Source organism: Astatotilapia calliptera, chromosome 5 (genome assembly GCF_964374335.1).
Source record: "Astatotilapia calliptera chromosome 5, fAstCal68.1, whole genome shotgun sequence".
Taxonomy (NCBI): domain Eukaryota; kingdom Metazoa; phylum Chordata; class Actinopteri; order Cichliformes; family Cichlidae; genus Astatotilapia; species Astatotilapia calliptera.
Window position 1 is genome coordinate 28,388,817 of NC_137426.1, and position 18,481 is coordinate 28,407,297.

At 42.7% G+C, this 18,481-nt stretch overlaps 1 protein-coding gene across 3 annotated transcripts in view; it reads left to right on the top strand.

The window, feature by feature from the left end:
- Positions 1-338: 338 nt before the first annotated feature.
- slc25a26 (solute carrier family 25 member 26) overlaps positions 339-18,481 on the top strand; it is a 51,060-nt gene continuing 32,917 nt past the window's right edge. For 2 of the 3 annotated variants that reach the window (XM_026168664.2, XM_080302051.1), the window contains exons 1-5: positions 339-506; positions 1,019-1,175; positions 3,327-3,445; positions 9,863-9,967; positions 10,724-10,771. In XM_026168664.2, coding sequence (XP_026024449.1) covers positions 474-506; positions 1,019-1,175; positions 3,327-3,445; positions 9,863-9,967; positions 10,724-10,771 — 462 coding nt within the window. In that variant the 5' untranslated portion in view covers positions 339-473. The remainder of the gene's footprint in view (positions 507-1,018; positions 1,176-3,326; positions 3,446-9,862; positions 9,968-10,723; positions 10,772-18,481) is intronic. The other variant, XM_080302050.1, reaches the window with a different exon arrangement.

Here is an 18,481-nt window from a genome sequence, read left to right on the forward strand (position 1 = left end):
TATTCCTCAATTAAGCAGGCAATAACGGCCAGCAGGAGCCAATCTGCTAGCCAGAATATAGAAACGAGCTATCGAAAAGTGGGGAAATTTTTATAATTTTAAGTAATTTTACAGCATCCCTCAAACACCTCAGAGCCTCAAACACGTGGAGGACTTACCACAGCTCATCAAATGACACCACAGGTATTAAAAGGCACATATTATACTGTTATAGAGCATGTTACAGTCAGAGAGTCTGTCTTACTGCTTTATTTCCCTCTCGTTCAGACACTCTCCGAAAAACAAACACGCACGTGAAGCTTCGGCTCAAGCGGTCGACGTCATATGCGTCGTGACGCAATGCGGAAGTAATTTAACCAAGATGGCTGCGTCCTTCACAGGCATGATTTGGTTTCACTGAAGTGTCAGATAATGTGTAGCAGTTGCATTTTTAAGAGCTAAAAGACCACAAGGGCAGCTTTGAGAGCGGAAACATGGAGAGGCGAGAGTTCGTGGCGTCTCTGGTGGTAAGATAATTTTATTTACACAGAGTCGTACTTTAAATACAGACAAATATAAGCTGTTAACCCCCCTCTCATATATCTGGATTAAAAAACGCCACTTTGCCGGTTCCTTGTTGTTCAGACAGTATAATGAAATCTGTTTGAACAGGTAAAAGTCCATGACGCTTTATATTTAGCTCGAGAAAATAAAAGAACGGTACTGAAATGAATATATGTAAACGTTATTATAATGTAAATATAAATATATAGATAAATATAAATTGATAAACTTCAGTTAATCTTCTAGCCAGTCTGTTTTCGGTTGAAGTTTTGTGGAGACTTGAACCGACCTTGAAGAGTCGATTTTAAATGAACTCTTACAGACACAACCAACATTTCTCAGCTCTCCTTGTTTTGCAGTTAAATATTTGCTAGACATTAACGTGACAATATAGCAGTGTTTTCTGTTTCTTAAGTGGACAGTGGGTGAGTGTTGCAGCATTACTGTACATCTCACAATGTGACTGTCACCGCAGGCAGGTGGCTGTGCGGGGATGTGTGTGGATCTGACCCTGTTTCCACTCGACACAATAAAGACCAGACTTCAGAGTCAGCAGGGCTTTTACAAGGCTGGAGGCTTTAGGGGCATCTACGCCGGAGTCCCATCTGCTGCTGTCGGCTCCTTCCCCAATGGTATGATGTTAAATTGTGACAGCTGGATATGTATTCCCTCTGAACTATTGTTTGCATTATTTCTGTTCTTGTGTTATTCTGTCAGTGTCTCACTGTGTATCTGTAAACATAAGTCACGGTGTAAATAATAATAATATTTACACCGTGACTTATTCAGCTCATTCATCTTGAAGAAGATATAAAATTATATCTCATATTAAAAAAAATCTACCTTAATCTCACCTGATTCTGTGTCCATGTATATGGAGGGATTACTGAGTAATGCAACCAGAAATGACAGCAACATATATCTAATTTTTTTTTTTTTAAAACAACAACAAAAAGAAAAACTTCCAAACTGCAATCATAGCTTATGTCTTGGTCATGAGTTGTTTTGGAACATATCTTTTCCTACACTTCCTACACCTGTCAGCATTTAACAGAACTTACCTGTTTGGTAGTATAATCTTTCACCGTTCACACATAACCTTATTTTGCTCTTCTGATAGACGTCTGGTTGGATATTTTAGTTTGGTAGTTCACAATCAGATTAGTTTGATAAGAGGCCAGCTGATTTTTCAGTGGGCCGATATTGTCAGTCGATATTAGTTTTTTGTTAATCTATCAGTATTGGCATTTTCGATTAGCTTAGAACTTTGTTTTATATCTTCTCTTCGAACAAGATAGAAATTTAGGAGTAACATGGCCTTACAAACCCAACAGTGAGATCTTAAGAGATCCGGCCTACGGCTCTTCAATGGGGTGTCACAGGGTCCCCAGGAAAAAAATGTTTAAATGTAAAATAATAAAATAAATATTCTTCTGTAGCAATAACAAAGTATAACATAAATTATTCTGTAGCAATTACACAAGAATATCCAGTAATGTCCCTGCCTACAATTAAACACATTCACTTACTGAAAATCGGGGGCATCTGCTGTGGCAAATGGGTTCAAGCCTTTGACCACAAACTTAGTCACTGCTCAGTGACATTCGTCTATCCTGGCCTGAAAGGAGACGCTAACGGTAGACTGCAGTGAAAACTGCCAGCATCTGAGCCAGCCAGACTCTGTCCGTCTCTCTCATCATGGTCACCTAAATGCACAGTAATGGCAGGTTTTGTAATAAGGCAGATCGTGCTAACATAATATGCACTGTTAGTTGATTATTTACCTGCCGCATTAACGGGAGAGGACGTGCAAACGTTACCGCTGCTGCTGGGTTGAGATTCATGAGTCCGGAGCGGAATTAAAAACATGACATTCATTTAAGGTTATCGCGTGTTTTTTGCATATTCGTAGTGTTTGTGTTCAGGCTTTCTAACTTTTTCTACAGTCACTGCTTCAAAGAGGATCAAATGTTAAAAAAAAAACCCTTCAAAATCTCCATGGAATGCACTTATGCTTTTCTCACAACTTTAAGTGCTGCCAATTGCTTGTTACTCCTTTAAACAGTTGCTGAAAAAAGTAACATTAATAACACTGAAGCTGATTCATTTATTTGTTGAGCTGCAGCAAATTAACCATGCACTCAAAGAATTTACCACAAATAACACTGTAGCTTTCTGAAAATTTAGTGATTATTTGAATTCACTGGAACCTTAAACTAAATGATGCTCTCCTTTTAGCATTTCGATCAATTATTTTGCTTTACAATCCTATTTAAATGTCCCTTTTATATCTGTTTGTTTTCTTAGGATTTAATTTGGGAACTTTGAATTGCCTTGTAGTTGAAGTGGTCTATAAAGGGCCTATAGATGTAAACCTCTCTAACTGTAGCTTAGTGTTTTCCACACAGGCAGCATCCTGGTCAAGGAGAGCATTTGAGAAGGTGCCAAGCACAGTCTTACAGGGTAGCAGCTCCAACGTACCTAATATTTGAGCATCAGTTTAAAGAAAGTATGTTTTTTCTGCATGTCTACCACTCTCACAGTCAGAAATTGGAAATACAATAAGCATCTCTTTATTTGAGTAGAGTAGAGTGATTTTGATGATTTCATCTGTATACTTTTGCAGAATGTGTTAACTTTCTTTGGGTTTAAGTGCAGGCAGACACACACACACGCACACACACACCTCAGTTCCTCCCCTGTCAGTGGTAGTGAGGGATATTAATTGCTCTATGCTGGTTGACTAATGGGCCTTAAACGCCTGTGGTTCTGCTTGGTTTCAGCCGCTGCTTTCTTCGTCACCTACGAATACACAAAGGCCCTTCTCGGCACCGGTGGAGTGTTTGCATTACCACATGTGGCACCTGTCACTCACATGCTGGCCGCCTCCCTGGGAGAAGTAGTAAGTCAGCCTGTCCCTCATTCTCCCATCCTTTGTCTCCGCTCATGTGGATTTCTATCCCTGTTTCACTCTGGCAGTAAACTGTTGAGTCATTTGTATTCTTTTGTTGGTCTAAATGATTCCCAGCACTTCCATCTTTAGAAGGCCAGCTGTCTTTACATGCATATTTTTGCTCTTCTGTGTTCTTGCCCTTGTTGTTTCTTTCCCACCAATGTATGTCCCAAATGAAAACCAATGGCATGTCTCTTAATGTTTTCGCCTTTTAAATTTCGTAGACCGCTCTTCAATGGAGTAGCTGGGGAGGGAGTATGTGGTTTTGGCTGTAGGCCTCAAGGTCCAGCTGGGTGAGTTAAGGGGGCTTCCTCGGTACTGTCCCAGCAGTTCTCTCAACCAGCTGGGTAAATAAGACCTCATTACTGCCTATTGATTCATCTACTTTCCCATCTCAGTACCCCAGACTCTGACAATTTAGTCTGGGGAATTCACGCTTGAAACCAATGAGAAGCAGCGCAATTTCCTCAGCCGAATCCTCTCCCAGTCACTTGTAGTGAACCGCAGGATTTGAGCCATAAGGGGGCCATGGGTATTCACACTGGCATGAAATGGGGGATATGGAAAATAGGATGCCCCCCTTGGTATACCCTAGGCTGTCTGCAAAATGCTAGACATTCAGTATTCATGGCTTTTGGATGGGTGTAATTTAGCCAGGTTTTGCATGTTTATGAAATGGGATTATTCCACATGGCAGGTTGTTCACTGTACTTTAGGTTACCTACGAGGTGCGATCAGAAAGTTCTGAGACTGAGCCTGTTCTGCAAGAACGGAGCGAAGCATGGCATCATGGTTTAAGACCTAGAGCCCAACAAGCCTTCTAGTGGGAGAGTTTCCTAGGAGCAGCTTGATCTGATGCATCATGCAGATGTTTCTTCCTCTTTCCCAGAATGAAATTCAAGTTGAAAGTTTGACATTTTGACTTGGTGGAAGAGATCCAGCGCGGGTCGTTTAAGGCGCTTACAGAACAGAACTTCCGGAGGGAGCGATCCGAGTGTGGCAAAGCACAGAGAACAGCGCGGTGCTACACAAGTTGTTGTTTTGTTTTGTTTTTGTTTTTTTAATTTACAGAAGTCTGTAGCCAAACTTGGATCAGGGAAAAGTTTTTGCCTTTTTTAGATGGAGTCTCTAAACTTTTCAGGCCTCACAGTGTTCGCAAGAGGACATAATGATACTCGAAGATTAGCAAATCTTCCCCTAGTTCTCAGAATTTGTGTATCAGTTATTGGGGTTACCGTATGTGTTTAACACTTAACAATCAGAACATTTTTTTCAGGTTTTTTATGTATACTACAGTCAAGTTGAATGTGAAAGGTCAGGCAGAGGTTGCCACTACCTCTAACCTCATTGTGGATTTGAGCACATCAAAGGCACAAATCCACAGAATGGAGCCGAGCAGAGCAGGGGCGGTATCCTCCTGCATTCTGCCAGCTGAGATCGTCTTGTTCAAAGAGGCTAATCTTCAGGCTTAGCCATGAAAGGCCTACCCTAGTGCTGCCCCGAGTTAGATACAAGACCTAAACTTCTGCACTGTGATGCAACAGCAGCCAAATATGATTCTTTGTCTCAGTAGGTGCTAATGACTTTTTATAACAGTCTTGTTTTGAGTGTCTGACAGAAGTGGTGACAATTTCTTACTTTTCTTAGTATTTGCCAAGAAAATAATTAATAACACAGGCAGCAGAAAATGCGTGATTAACAAACATTCTGGTAATCCTCACTTCCTGAAGTTTTGTTTCATGAGAGGTGTATCTGACTTACTTTAGCACTCTTTTATTTAGCTTCAGGAGACAAGACACCCTCTTTACTTTTATGATGAGCATAAATCTTTTCTTTTTAATTGAATTTATAGTTTGGTCTTGATAAGTAAACTTGAAGCCATCCGTTAATTAGGCTGCTATGGCTGCTGTAGGACTTCCCATGATGTACTGACCCTTCCTTATTTTCTAGTCCTCATGTATATAATGTTGTGGGCATTTAGTTTGATTTTGTCGATTCTCTCCTGTAGTTTTTCTCCTTTTGAATGTTCATGACTGTTCTCTCTTCTCCTTACACTGGTCATGGCCTTACAGAGGCCATAACCAGTGTAATAAAATAAAACCCAATTCTTATCTGCTGACAGGGTCACTTGAATCTTACGTTATTCACTTGGTTTCATCCAAAGTTCCTTTTTTTAATAGTCCATCTCATCTGAGCTGAGATTATATCATAACTGGCCAATCATAGCTAGGTGTGTTTTTCACTTGTCCAAATGTTTTATGAGTCAGTGCCAGGCAACAGGTTAAAGCAGAAGCACATCAGCTCTGTCAGATGTGTGTGAGATGGGTGACAGAAAAACACAGTGAACACAGTCACACAAGACTTTATTTTCTATTTTGGCACTTATATGTGCTATAATTTAATATACAGTGTGCTAAAAATGTTTTTGTCCTTTAAGCCACAAATAAAAAGGACATTAGGCAACAAATTGCCAAAGGAAAATTTTGAGGGATCAAGGAAAATATTTCACAAACAGATTTTATGAAAACTGTGCAGCTTCCCCATTTTCATCCAAATGTAATATGTCAAACAGATCGTAATGACCACCTATCTTTAACCAGATCTAATCAATCTTCATTTTTTTCCCTCTTTACAAACAGGCCTGACTTTAGTAAGCAGTTAAGATGGTGGGATGGATGGCGACTGTAGATCAGAGTGACTCGCTTTGATTGTTTCCTTATTGCTCTACCTCCTTCTCGTTTTCTCTTGTGGAGACCAGAGCAGCAGTTGTGTAACACACACAACTTAAAGAAGAAGCAACTTGTTATTTGGTCCTCGCCTGACTTCCCCTCTCTAACCCACTCAGTCTACGATCCTTTCCCCCAGGAGGCTAGTGTGTTTTACCAACTGTTTCCACTCCACAACGTTCACTACAGATGTTTTACGGGCACTTATTGCTTTGCGACTTTGATGTCCAAGCTCAGTGGATTGTGTGCTTGACTTAGCAATATCTTATTAATAAATGTAGACTAAATCTATTATAGCCATACCAAAGGGAGTTTGCTGCTCAGATTTTATTCTGTACCAACGTATGATAGTGGAATTAAAATCCTTTGGTCTAACAAGTGCACAGTCTTTGTGGACGAAGCCAGAAATTTACTAGAGCTGTTGAATCTTACTCTTCAAGTGTCTATATTAACCTAGTTACCACTGCATTCACCTGCAGGCAATAACAGAGAGTTGTAGAGAGAAAGAACTCGAGAGGGTCGAGACAATGAGAGAAAATCCCCACTGCCACAAACACCTCGGTGTTTGTGCGACCGCAGTGGTGGGACGCTCCCATAAAGAATGTGTAAGCTGATGGCGTCTGTCAGGCTCTAGCAGGCTGTTATCCAGCCATTAGATCAGATTTATCTTCATTCCCATTCGCTCGACGTCTGCCCTGAAAGCTCATTTGTCAAGGCCAGGCAGCAGGCTTCTCTCGCATCTATAACCCCCCCTCCCCACACCCTCTTACTGCCACACATCTGTGGGAGGATGTACTGGAAAATACAGTGTGACATGACAAGATAGGGGGGACATTGAGAAGGAGGGAGCACAAGGGAGGAGTTTCTTTTTTTGGGAGGGAGGTAGGAGAAACTGGCAGCCACTTAACTTGGCTCTGAGAAATAATCCATGCATCGCCTTCGAGGAGCGCCACGCTCTGTGATTTATTGGCTGTTGTTTCAGACTTGGAGACATGCAGTGTCCTCATCTCTACCCTTCTTCTCCATGACCTTTTTCTTCTCCATCTTCCTTCTTTCTTCCATTTTCCTTGCTTACTTTATCCTTTGCGATACTGTAATGCATTTGAAGTATAATGAAATCCAAAGAAACAGTGGTTACAGACAGTATTGTCTTTTTGAAAGGGCAGCTCAAGGCACTCTTACTGTTTGTTTTTTATTTTTTATATTGTGTTAACTGCACTATAGTTGCAGCCAAATGTCAACAAAGAAAAAAGATTAAAATTTACTATTGTCCACAAAAGGGCAATCTTGTTTCTTGGTGGTGATCGCACTGTTTTTTAATGATGAATAAATCCAAATAAGTTAGGCCCAATGCAGTTATTACAGCCTATATGTTTTCCCACCTGTTGTTGCTATGGTGCCAAACGGCAATCCCGGTCCCGACTGACCGACCACCGTGTCCTGATGGCCAGACGTGGTAAAAGAGGCATGGGGGCAAAGGCTTGCCGGATGGAGGGATTTAATGACTCTAATGTGCTACGAGTCTCTGCTAATTTCCCATCCCTTACTGTGGTTCTCCCATGACTGAGTGCTGGACTTTCACTACAAACAGAAAACATACTCTGTCATTTGGACTAACGACAACAGGCCAAACTGAAGAGCTTCAAACACAGACAGGCAGCTTCCTAATGAAGGCTGCTTGACATATCCAGCAGCTTGTAAATAAAGATAAATGGTAGCAGAAATTTAAAAGGCTACCAACAGATTTCTAATAAGTTTACGAGCCGGAGGAAAGTGTTGAATGCTTGCATGCTTGCTTTCGTTCCCCTTCTTGATTCTGTGCTCCTTTCTTTTTCTTTTTCTGCTTTGATTTCTTTGTATCTCGCTTGCTCTCCGATGAGATATTACCTCCGCATCTCTAGCCATTATTTAGATTTCCTTCATCCCAGCCATACCTCATTGTGTCCTCATTCAGCATCACTCATTTCCCTCCCTCGTTTGCTGCCGCTTCTGATACTGTATCTGAAATAGCCTCGGAGACCACACACTCGATCTTTTATCCACTCAGCATCATCGCCGCCACCTCTAGTTGCACAAATTACTCCCAAATAAACAATGTTCCTCATTTATTTGGTGTAATCTGTGTCTCATTCTGGCCTCCTCGCTGCAGTGACAGGAAAGGAAAAGGCCATCTTAAGTCCAAACCCCCAGCCAATTACATCAGTAATTACTTGTCATAGCCACTTTCTTTCCATTTAGCTGCCGTTTTCTGCTCCTTTGGAGAGTTGGTTTGGGGTAAACATGATGTACAATGTATTAGAAATTCTAACTTGACCAAAGGGGGAGGGTAAATGAGATCTCAGAGGCAGATGCAGCAAGCTCAGTTGTTGCGAATGGGTCATGCAGGTGCGAGTTTGGGCACTTGGTGGTAGTGTTGCTCCGTGGTTGTGCTGCAGCTGGACACACTGATGTGAAACACCAGCAGCCTGCACAGAATTATAGAGGCACATTCAAGTCGTTTGTTTTTGCTGTTATGTATGGAGATTAAGGCTGCTGTGTTCACTGTGTGCTGAAAAGAGGAACAACTTGCGTAGCCTGCAGAAAACATGATGTAGTGAAAGTCAAAACAAAGTTGAGAATTGGTCCATCTGTTGCTCAACAGTCAGCAGGTATTATAGCAGTACAGAAAAATAAGAGACGACAGAGAGAGCAAGTGTCCACCAGAACCCTTTAACAGCTTGCGGTGTATCTTTGCCTTCTTATTTACAGGGTATGGCCCAAAAGAGCCTAAAGAGCCCAAATGCTAAATCACTATAGCGACAGCTGAACTGGGAAAGGAGCAAAACGGGAAGCTTCTTTAATACACTGCCTCTAACATTCCTTCTCTCCTTGCTATCCTACTAGCTTGGTGTTGCTGTGGCGTCTGGCATCTGTGCGACTAAGGGAAGTCACAGTAGGGTGGTGGGGGGGGGGCTCACAAATCGCTCTCAAAGATTGCTTGCTGTTAGCCGGTTTTTCCACTCCGGTGCAGGATAAGTGGGAAATCAAGCCGCCAGGTGGGCAGCTGTGCTTGCCTGCCTGCCTCTCCTTGCCTTTCGGACCATGGGAGTTATGAAGCATAAATATTCATGTCTGTCTTCACTAGCTGTTGGCAGTCCATATTTTTGTTGACATATGGTGGATGGGTTGGGACTTGAGCAGGGAGTGTGGCTGCTGGGGTGTGCATGCGTGTCTGGATCTATCAGGGTGTTTGACGGTAGCATGTTCCTTGGACACAGATACACAGTCAGCCTGATGACCTTTTGCGAACATGACAACTGTTGCTCTGGTGTCATGTCCGCTCTGTGTACCAGTTTGTTAATTGGCCCAGTTGCGCACTAACTAAAGCAGTCGTTAGCCTGCCAGCTTCATGTAATTGCTCTCCTCGAGCCGTGCCACATCATGGCCACCTGCCACGTAGCAGAAACATACAGAAGGTGATATCATGTACAGCAAAAGGGCATCTAGGGGAGTGGCGTGGGTATGTGCGCACACAAAGATGTGGGTTTCCTAACCTCCAATTAAGCACAACATGGATATAAAGGGTCTATAAAATGAAAGTATAGTGTAATACAACAACTACAAATTCAGGCCTTTAATGTTTTGTTTTTTCATCCTGTAGGTGGCGTGTCTGATCCGGGTACCCACAGAGGTGGTCAAACAGAGGGCCCAAGCTTCCCTCTCATCCTCTACCTACAACATACTGCTGGCTACTCTTAGAGAAGAGGTATGTGGCAATCAGAAGCTCGTTTTTGGCCATTAACTTTGCGTTTATGTGTGTGTGATTTTTGGCTGTCGTTCATATCAGTAACGCTGCTGAGATATGGGATCTGAGGCCATTGATGAAAACAAGCCTGTTGCCAAGAAATGCAAGCAGATTATCAAAAAGCAAACTTATCTGAAATCCAGAACTAAAGTACTCGCACTGTGAGTTTACAAGTAATGAAGTGTACTGCTAGTTCATGTGAAGCCATGATTCAAGGCTGAGGTGTTGATAGTAGTTCCAAAAGGTAGCAGATCAAGGTGGGGAAGATTTAAATGAGTGTATTGTCCATATTCATATGTTTGAACATATAAGTAAATTAAGTTTCTGAAGTCCCCTCTGCTTTGAGCCAGATGTACCGATCAGATCCACCAATCACTGTTCTGAATGGGTGTGGATGTTGGGTCACTGATTTCATAAATTGTAATAAATTGTTAGACTCTGCCGCTCCCATCTAAACATTATGATGTTGGGTGGGTGTGGTGTGTGGGGTGGGGGGTTTAAGACGAGTGCTTTGGTTGGAGCATACCAGCGCCTTAACCCTAACAGCTCTCAGCAGTTATGTGCTGCTATAATCTGTGAAGAAGCTGAATAAACGTTGTTCCCACAGATGAATTATACAAGTGCTTTATCTGTTCATTGACTGATGTGCATTAAAGCAAAAATTAGATTTTATACGTTAGATTTAAACATTTTTTTTCCTGTTGTTTCTCGGGGCAGGGGGTTCGAGGCTTGTACAGAGGATATGGCAGTACGGTTCTCAGAGAGGTAGGTTTCATTCACGGGTTAACTTCACACTCAGTCGCTCACTTGTGTCTGTCATCCACTGTTGATACCATCATCAGTACCTGTTCCACAGCAGATCCTGCACTTATGTCTGTCTTTGGTAAAGTTTAGTTCCAGGTAATTACAAAGTATGTCATACAGATCATATTGAAATCAATACTAAAAACAGCTCCTCAGCTCTTTGAAAGATGTGTGGTGGATTTTTTTGGATAGGTTGAACGGATATTGAGGCTTTCCACGCTTGTGACTGAAGACAATTTAATTTCTCTGGGGTTGGATTGAAGTTTGTAGTATTGATTTACAGATTTTCTTTTTTCCTCCCTCACTTTCAATTCAGTCAATTACTTGCACAAGATGTGTGCTCTCCTTTTTAGAGCTAAATCTGATTAATTAATTCAATTACTCTGGTTATAAATGCAAAACAAAACAAGGATAAATGAGTTCTGGGCTAAACTCCCTTGATAGGCGCTCACCTTTTTGTAATGGAGAAAAAAAAGCAGCTCTAGTTCTTTGATTCATGATCCTCTGCCTAATTGCACCTGCAGTGCATGATATTGCAAAATAATTGCGGGAAGCATTGTATGGGTGTTTTGAGTTTCAATAGAAGTGGAAAAAGAAAATGGAGAGGGAGAAAGAAGTATATGAAGGTGACACTTGTCTTTTTTTTTTTTTTTTTTTAGGGAGGTGGGTGAGGGCGTAATCTAGTCCCCTCTGCTGTGCTAGCCTGTACTTATTTTCTGCCTCACTAAACTGATGTTATTCACGCAAATTCCATCTGGACAGCCAGGGAAAAAAAGGACAACAAGACACTGTGATTTCTCCGAGGGGCTCTGAATAAATGAATACATTTGGAGGCTGGCGCACGGCCTGTGTGCATACTAACACTGGCAGATGAAACGCAGCGGTGGCGGCAGGGATTTGGGGCACGGGAACGGCAAAGGATGCTTCGTGGTGATTGGCTTTGACGTGTGTCAGGAAGGTAATTCATTTTCTCTCAGCCTCCGTCGCTATCCGCCCATCTCGCTCCTTTGGCCAAGAGACCCTGTCAAGATAAGTTTGTTTATGTGGTACGGCATGGCGCCTCCCTGCTCTCACTGGCCCACTAATTGAGGTCCTATCTGTGCTATATATTCATTAGGCAGCCTTCAGAAACCTTTTCTGATGGGTATGATATCGCATTAGCGCCCAGTGTGCAAGAATCCACTTTGATCATCTTGGAGGGTGGAGTAAAGGAGTACAAGTGTCACGTCAGTTGTGATCCGTTTGTCATTGTTGCGCCAGCCTACATGTACGGGCGGTTTTTGCCCAGCACACCCCGGCTTTGCCCAAAGTTGTCTTTAAAACTTAAATCTAAATTATTGATTAATAGGATTTCAGTTCTTTTTAATTTTGCACCACATTAATCTTTATTGCGGTATACCCTTTCTGTCAAGTTTTCTGCTGAGTTGGCATCTTATGGGTTCCAACTGAACAGAGCATGAAATCACTGAGATTTAGATTGGGGTGAAGGAAACTGGAGCGCGGTGAAAAATTACTTTATTCTGCTCTAGAAAAACAAGGACCTTTTTTAATTAACACCAGCAAGACTTTGCTCAGGACTTTGAGAGAGACTACACTTGCCCCATATCCCACATAAGCTGTTGATGTTGTCTGTGTGTTCATTTGCATTCATTGTATGAAAACACACAGGGTAATCTTCCGAGTCTAATCAAGACTCTAATTATATGTCATCAGTAGTAGTGGTCCTCATTTCGTCAGGATTTCCTGCCCTTGCGCGGTTTTGGATTGTACCATCTTTCTCCACTAGATGGCATGTTAAGATTGGTACTGCCTTTATGAAGCTTGTGCCTGACTTTTGTTTGAATTCCACACAATCTGTACTTCCCCTCCTCCCTCTCCTCACCTATCAGTACCAATCCAGCTCCATGACATTTATGCACAGCAGTTACTGATTTTTAAATATCGAGCCCTTTTTTTTCTGATCCAACATATTCTGAGGCAATATTGAGTAATTGAGTCTTAAGTGGGTTATTAGATAGTGTTTAGTAATGCAGTGTTGTGTGGGTTGCGGAGTGGCAGGTGTAAGTAAAGCTGGCTCTGTAAAATGCACCTTGTCTCAGTGACTCTGACATACAGCCAGTCTACATATAATCACTTATAGTTATGTTCTGGAAAGTGTCTGCTCTGAATGCTCTTAATAAACACATTTAATCTAGGAAGCACACAGACAGGGGAGGCATTTGAGCCACCTAAGTTAAAGCAAAACCGGGTGTTAGAATGACTTCCCTTTACCAGCATTACATATAGTTTGCTTAATACAACCCCTCCGTCAACCTCAAAGCTTCCCCACTTCAGCAGCTGGGACCTGGCAATGCAAAGTACAGGCTCTGGCAGCTGGGCTTATGAAACACCTCTCCATCCAGGCTCCCCCATCCCAGCTCTGCTTTCTATTTATCCATCTCCTCTTCAATCTGCTGCCCGATCCCCCCCCCCCCCCCCCCCCCGCCCCCCGCCTTCTCCAGCAGAGGGCTTAGCTGTAAGGAAAGACACGCTAACCTGGGATTTAACTGTTACCAACAGATCAAATACAAATCGGAGCTGATTTGTATTTGATCTACAGAAAAGTGACAAATGAGAGAAAAACATGAACCAAAGACCGCATTTTGCCACAATTTGACCAGCTTAAACAGAGTTCTCTTTAACTCTGCTTGAATATATTGTTACATTGAGTGTTCTGATGTCATAATGATCATTAAGTAATTGCGTTTAAATGGTAACCACACTAGGGTCATTTAGGAAACTCAGCGTGTACCATGTTTACATGTCTGACAGCTCAGGTCTTGTGGTGTGTACACTGGGTTATAATTGTCAGAAACAATGTGGGGGTGGATGCTGCTTCCTCTGGTGGAATCCTAAGGTTGAAATTGTCTCAACAGGCACACAGCAGAGCGTGTGTGTGTGTGTGTGTGTGTGTGTGTGTGTGTGTGTGTGTGTGTGTGTGTGTGTGTGTGTGTGTGAGAACCCTCTCCCCATCCCCCCCCTTTTTTGTGTCCACCCTCCACCCTTGATGTGGGTTCAAAAGTGGAATCACTCTATATCCTGTGTCTGTGCACACTGATCCATAGAGGCTCATGTTTATATACCCTCATATGACTGAGACAGAGCAAAAAGAGGGAAAAAAAGAAATGGTAGTAGAAGCGAAGGTTGTTTATTTTCCTCTAATATGTAAAGGTAGGATTTGTGTGACACGTGTAAAGGAGTGAAGGCTTCCTCCTGCGTTGTGCTTTAGAGTTGGAGCTCATCGGAGCAGCTGCCGCTAGTCTCAGAGACCCAGAGAGCAAACCAACTCTTAAATTACTTCAACGCCTTTAAAAGCTTAACAAGACTGGATTAAATAAGAAGGAAAGTGCACTGGAAAAAAGAGAAATTAAGCCAAGGAAAATATTAAGCTGTCATTCGAAAATGAAATAGAAGGCTCACTAGTGAGATGAATGTGTTCACTTATTTTGGGCCTTTTCTTGATTCGTTTTGCACTGTTTGTGTGAGCCGTTTTCATTTCATAACTGTTTGCTATTATACAGTTATAGAATAAGACTTTTATCAGCCTTTGAAATTAATAAAATGGAGCGTTGCTCCGATGGGTTCACATCAGAAGCGAGTGGGAGCTGCTGGTGTTATCTGTTTACTCTGTGATCAGTGAGCGGGCTAAGAGGACTGAAGAAGCCTGTTGACCTCAGTAGATCTGATCCTTGACCTGTGAAGGGCTATATGTGTGTGTTTGCGTGTGCTCCTGTGATATGGAGGAACCGTAGAGGGTTGTCTGCCATCTTGGTGTTTTGAGTCAGAACTGTCAGAGTACACATTCAAAGTATATTTACATTATACATACACAGTGGTGGTCAGAAGTTTGCATACACTCTTCATGGGCAAATATGTCACTACTTTTCTTGGCAGAATTGATTGGTTTCCTGGTACTGACTTGGCATTTAAGTTTAGTTTACAAATTTATAATGGGATTGACATTGGGGATCTTCTAAGTCTTTTCCAAAAGTTTAGTGTCACCCTGCTTTATTCATTGTAGACGTTTTCGTGTGTGTTTGGGATCATTGTCATGTTGGAACATACAATTGTGTAAAGATTAAACTATTTAGCTGTTGATTCTGAGGTGAGGTTGAAAAATGTAGAGGTAGTTGTCTTCCTGCATTATTCCATCCACTTTGTGCAGCATTCAAGTACCACTGGAAACAGAAAAGCCTAAATTACCCAAACTGAGTCTATGTAAACTTTTGACTACAACTGTTTTGGTCAACAATTAGTTGGACCACCCCATATAATATGTATATATACTAATATAATATATACTAAGATAATATAATATCCCCTTGTGGGGATAGGTTAATTGGATAATCCAAATTGCCACTAGGTGTGAATGTGCGAGTGAATGTGAGTGTGAATGGTTGTCTGTCCCTGTGTGTTGGCCCTGTGACAGACTGGCGACCTGTCCAGGGTGTACCCTGCCTCTCGCCCTATGACAGCTGGGATAGGCTCCAGCGCCCCCCGCGACCCTGAAAAGGAGAAGCGGAAGCGAATGGATGGATAATATAATATAATATAATATAATATAATATAATATAATATAGGGAACCATTTAAAAATAGGACCAATAGCCAAGGATGTCCTAAAGAAAAAAAGTGCAAAATAAGTCAGTTTGTTCCACAGGAAGTCCAGCTATCATTACAAAGAAAAGTACGACTGTATAGTGTGTATTAAAGAAGATAATAGAAAGTAAGGGGAGGATGATGTAGATTTATTTGGTGTTTACCTTAATTTGTCACCAGTGGCTAGCTGAAACGTCCATATGTTCAATCAAATTAGGTGATTGGTGTTGGGGATGTCCTTGCAAGTGCCAGTTCATTAACAGAAGGCTTTGAGTGACTTCCAGAACATTTAATGACAAGCAGTGAATTTGATAAAATAAATTTAAAGAATACACGATTGGAGGCCTTAGCTTGATTTCTCGGTTCGTATCATTCCTTTCTTTACTGTCAACTTTCTTGACTTATGGGATACTCTTTTTGAATCCTGCCCCTGTTTGCATTGCTTCCAGGTCAGGCTGACTCTTGTTAGAAGAGTGATGACCTTCTTAAGCGATCCACTTGTCGCTGGATGATTTGTATCACTTTATCATAGATGTCACTCAAGGGAATAATGGTTTTCCTCCCACTGCCATTATGGATGACGGATGAATGCGGTTCTGGCTGCACCTGTCATTCCCATCAATGTGCCTTTGTGAATATGATCATATCTATATATTTTTCCTCTTCTGTGTTTCCTAATGCAGCCATACTGGCATGCACGTAGCGTATTGCAGCCCACTCGTATATCCAGTCCCTCTGAGGTGGCAGTAGGACATCTGCTGCAAATCTGACTAAACCTCAGTAACCTTCCTTAGATCAACATGTGGTCTTATTGATGAGTTCTGCAGTCAGTAGGGCTAAAGGAGTTAGCTGCCATGCTGTCAGACCCCCACGTGTGGCTTTTGCTAAGTTCGGTTGGGGGACAGCACCGGGCTTTCTCTGCTGGCTTGTTTAGGATGATACATTGGAAGCCTGTACCACTGAGAGCCATGGATCACACACTTATGTTAAGTACGCTGGTCCCCGTTGACGACGACTCCGAAATCCATCATTCTGGTTGCAGTTCATCATGCACGGCTACTCTGTGCATTTTTGAGACTTATTACCGATATCATCTGCCAAACATATTCCCAGGAAAAAGGCACTGTTGCCTTTAACGGCTATAGTAGCTTTCCGGTGTATAGTGCCTGTGTAAGTGCTGCATTCATGACCACAGTGGCCTTGTTAGTCAGTGAATCCCTCGGGGTCTTGGGGCTGTGTTTGCTTCCCACAACTTTATGCATGTTTGTCTCAATCCAGGCAGAAAACCTTTAGTAATCCACATGTGTTTCTAATAACACACAGCCGACAGCCTGGCAAGGGACTTACGGTCTGTGAGTATTTGTGGGATTGGTGGGGGTCTGGAATGGAGGGAAAAGCGATGGCTATGTTTTGGATGTCATGTGGAAGGAAATAAGTGTCAGGAGTGTGCTTCTGTATGTTGGTGCCATAACACAAGATTGAGAGTGATGCATTATTCCCCTGACAGCCATACTTGTAATGCAGATTTAGCTTGAATTGGATGCCTGTTCCACTTGAGTTTAGCAGGTATTTAAGTGACATAATACCCCAACAGCCTAATTACTCTAACACCCATCGCAGTCAATCAGCACTTTATAAGTTACTGCATTTGCTGAAAAAGAATGTTTACATGAGGCAACTCATCAATCAGATCCACTCTATATAGCCAGTGTCTCATTTTCACTTTATCCTGGAGTGACAGGACAGAGTGAGAGCTGTGGGAGTGGAAGAAGGATAAATCAGTGCTGTGTAAAAGCCAGATGTGAGGAAGCACCCCATAATTAGAGGTTAACCTAACTTTTTTTTTTTTTTTCGTGAAAACCAGTGATGCAGATCCTTATTCCTCCCCTTTCCCCTCACTTCCTTTCCAAAGCCAACCACCTCTCTTTCCTGTGGATTTACTGTAACGTTCAATTCAAAATGTAACTTATCGCTCCTTGTCAAATTAGTTGGCTTTTTGACTTTAAATTGAATAGTTATGTCTATAACTTCTGTTCCCTGAAGGAGAGGAATGAAGTACAACACATAAGTATGAGATATCGCGCCCTTGCGTGTCCTGGCTGAAGAAACCTTTATTCACACCTTTAAGGCAGATGACGTTTGATGACACGCGCACGGCCCCGCCTGCACATATAGCCGCTGTCATCACAGTCATCCCTCAGTTCGATGGCCGCTCTTCACCGAGCCAAACTGCTCAGTGGGGCCACCTTGTGTTGTAACTCGTTCCTCTCCTTCAGGGAACAGAAATTATAGACATAACTATTTGTTCCCTTTCAGTCGATTCACTCCGTACAACACATAAGTATGGGACATATATACACGCCCCGCAGAGCAGCCACCGAACCGGAATCAGACCACCACCACCTTAGTGAGCGGTAGACCCAGCAGAAAGGACAGCATGAGCCACCAAAGGGGCTGTAACGTCCAACCAGGGTGGGCCTTTGCTCCAGGCTGACTGGCATGGAGGTCGGGCCGGAGGATGTGTTCCTGCTGGTGGCACACTACAGCAGTGGGCGCCGATCTCCATGCCGGAGCATGGAGATGGAGCTCATGGCGTGAGCACTGCCCGATAAATCTTCTCCAGCTGCAAAGCAGAGAATCTGCAGTCCTTGGACGGCAGAGTTGTGGGGCCGCCGACACAATGGTTATGGGACGGGGCCAGATAAGCAGCCATAGATGGCTCCATAGGGGGTGGGTTCGCTAAGCTAGCCTCCTCGGCGCTGTCCAACTCCATGTACTGTCCATAGCCGGGCACAGTGACGCGGGAAGACAGAGGTTTGTCCCATGATGCTGTTAGCTCGCAGATAAATTCTGGGAACATGGGAAGGCAGTTTTTGGCCATTGCGGGCTCCGGTGGGAGGAAAAAACCTGGGAACCGCAGCAGTTTGTATATTTTGCTGTGCAGTACAGCCAGACTTTTGACCGCTTCACCTTGGGCATTTTTAATCTGTAGCTCTGCTCTAAAAGAACATGCGTACCTGGACCCGCCTACTAT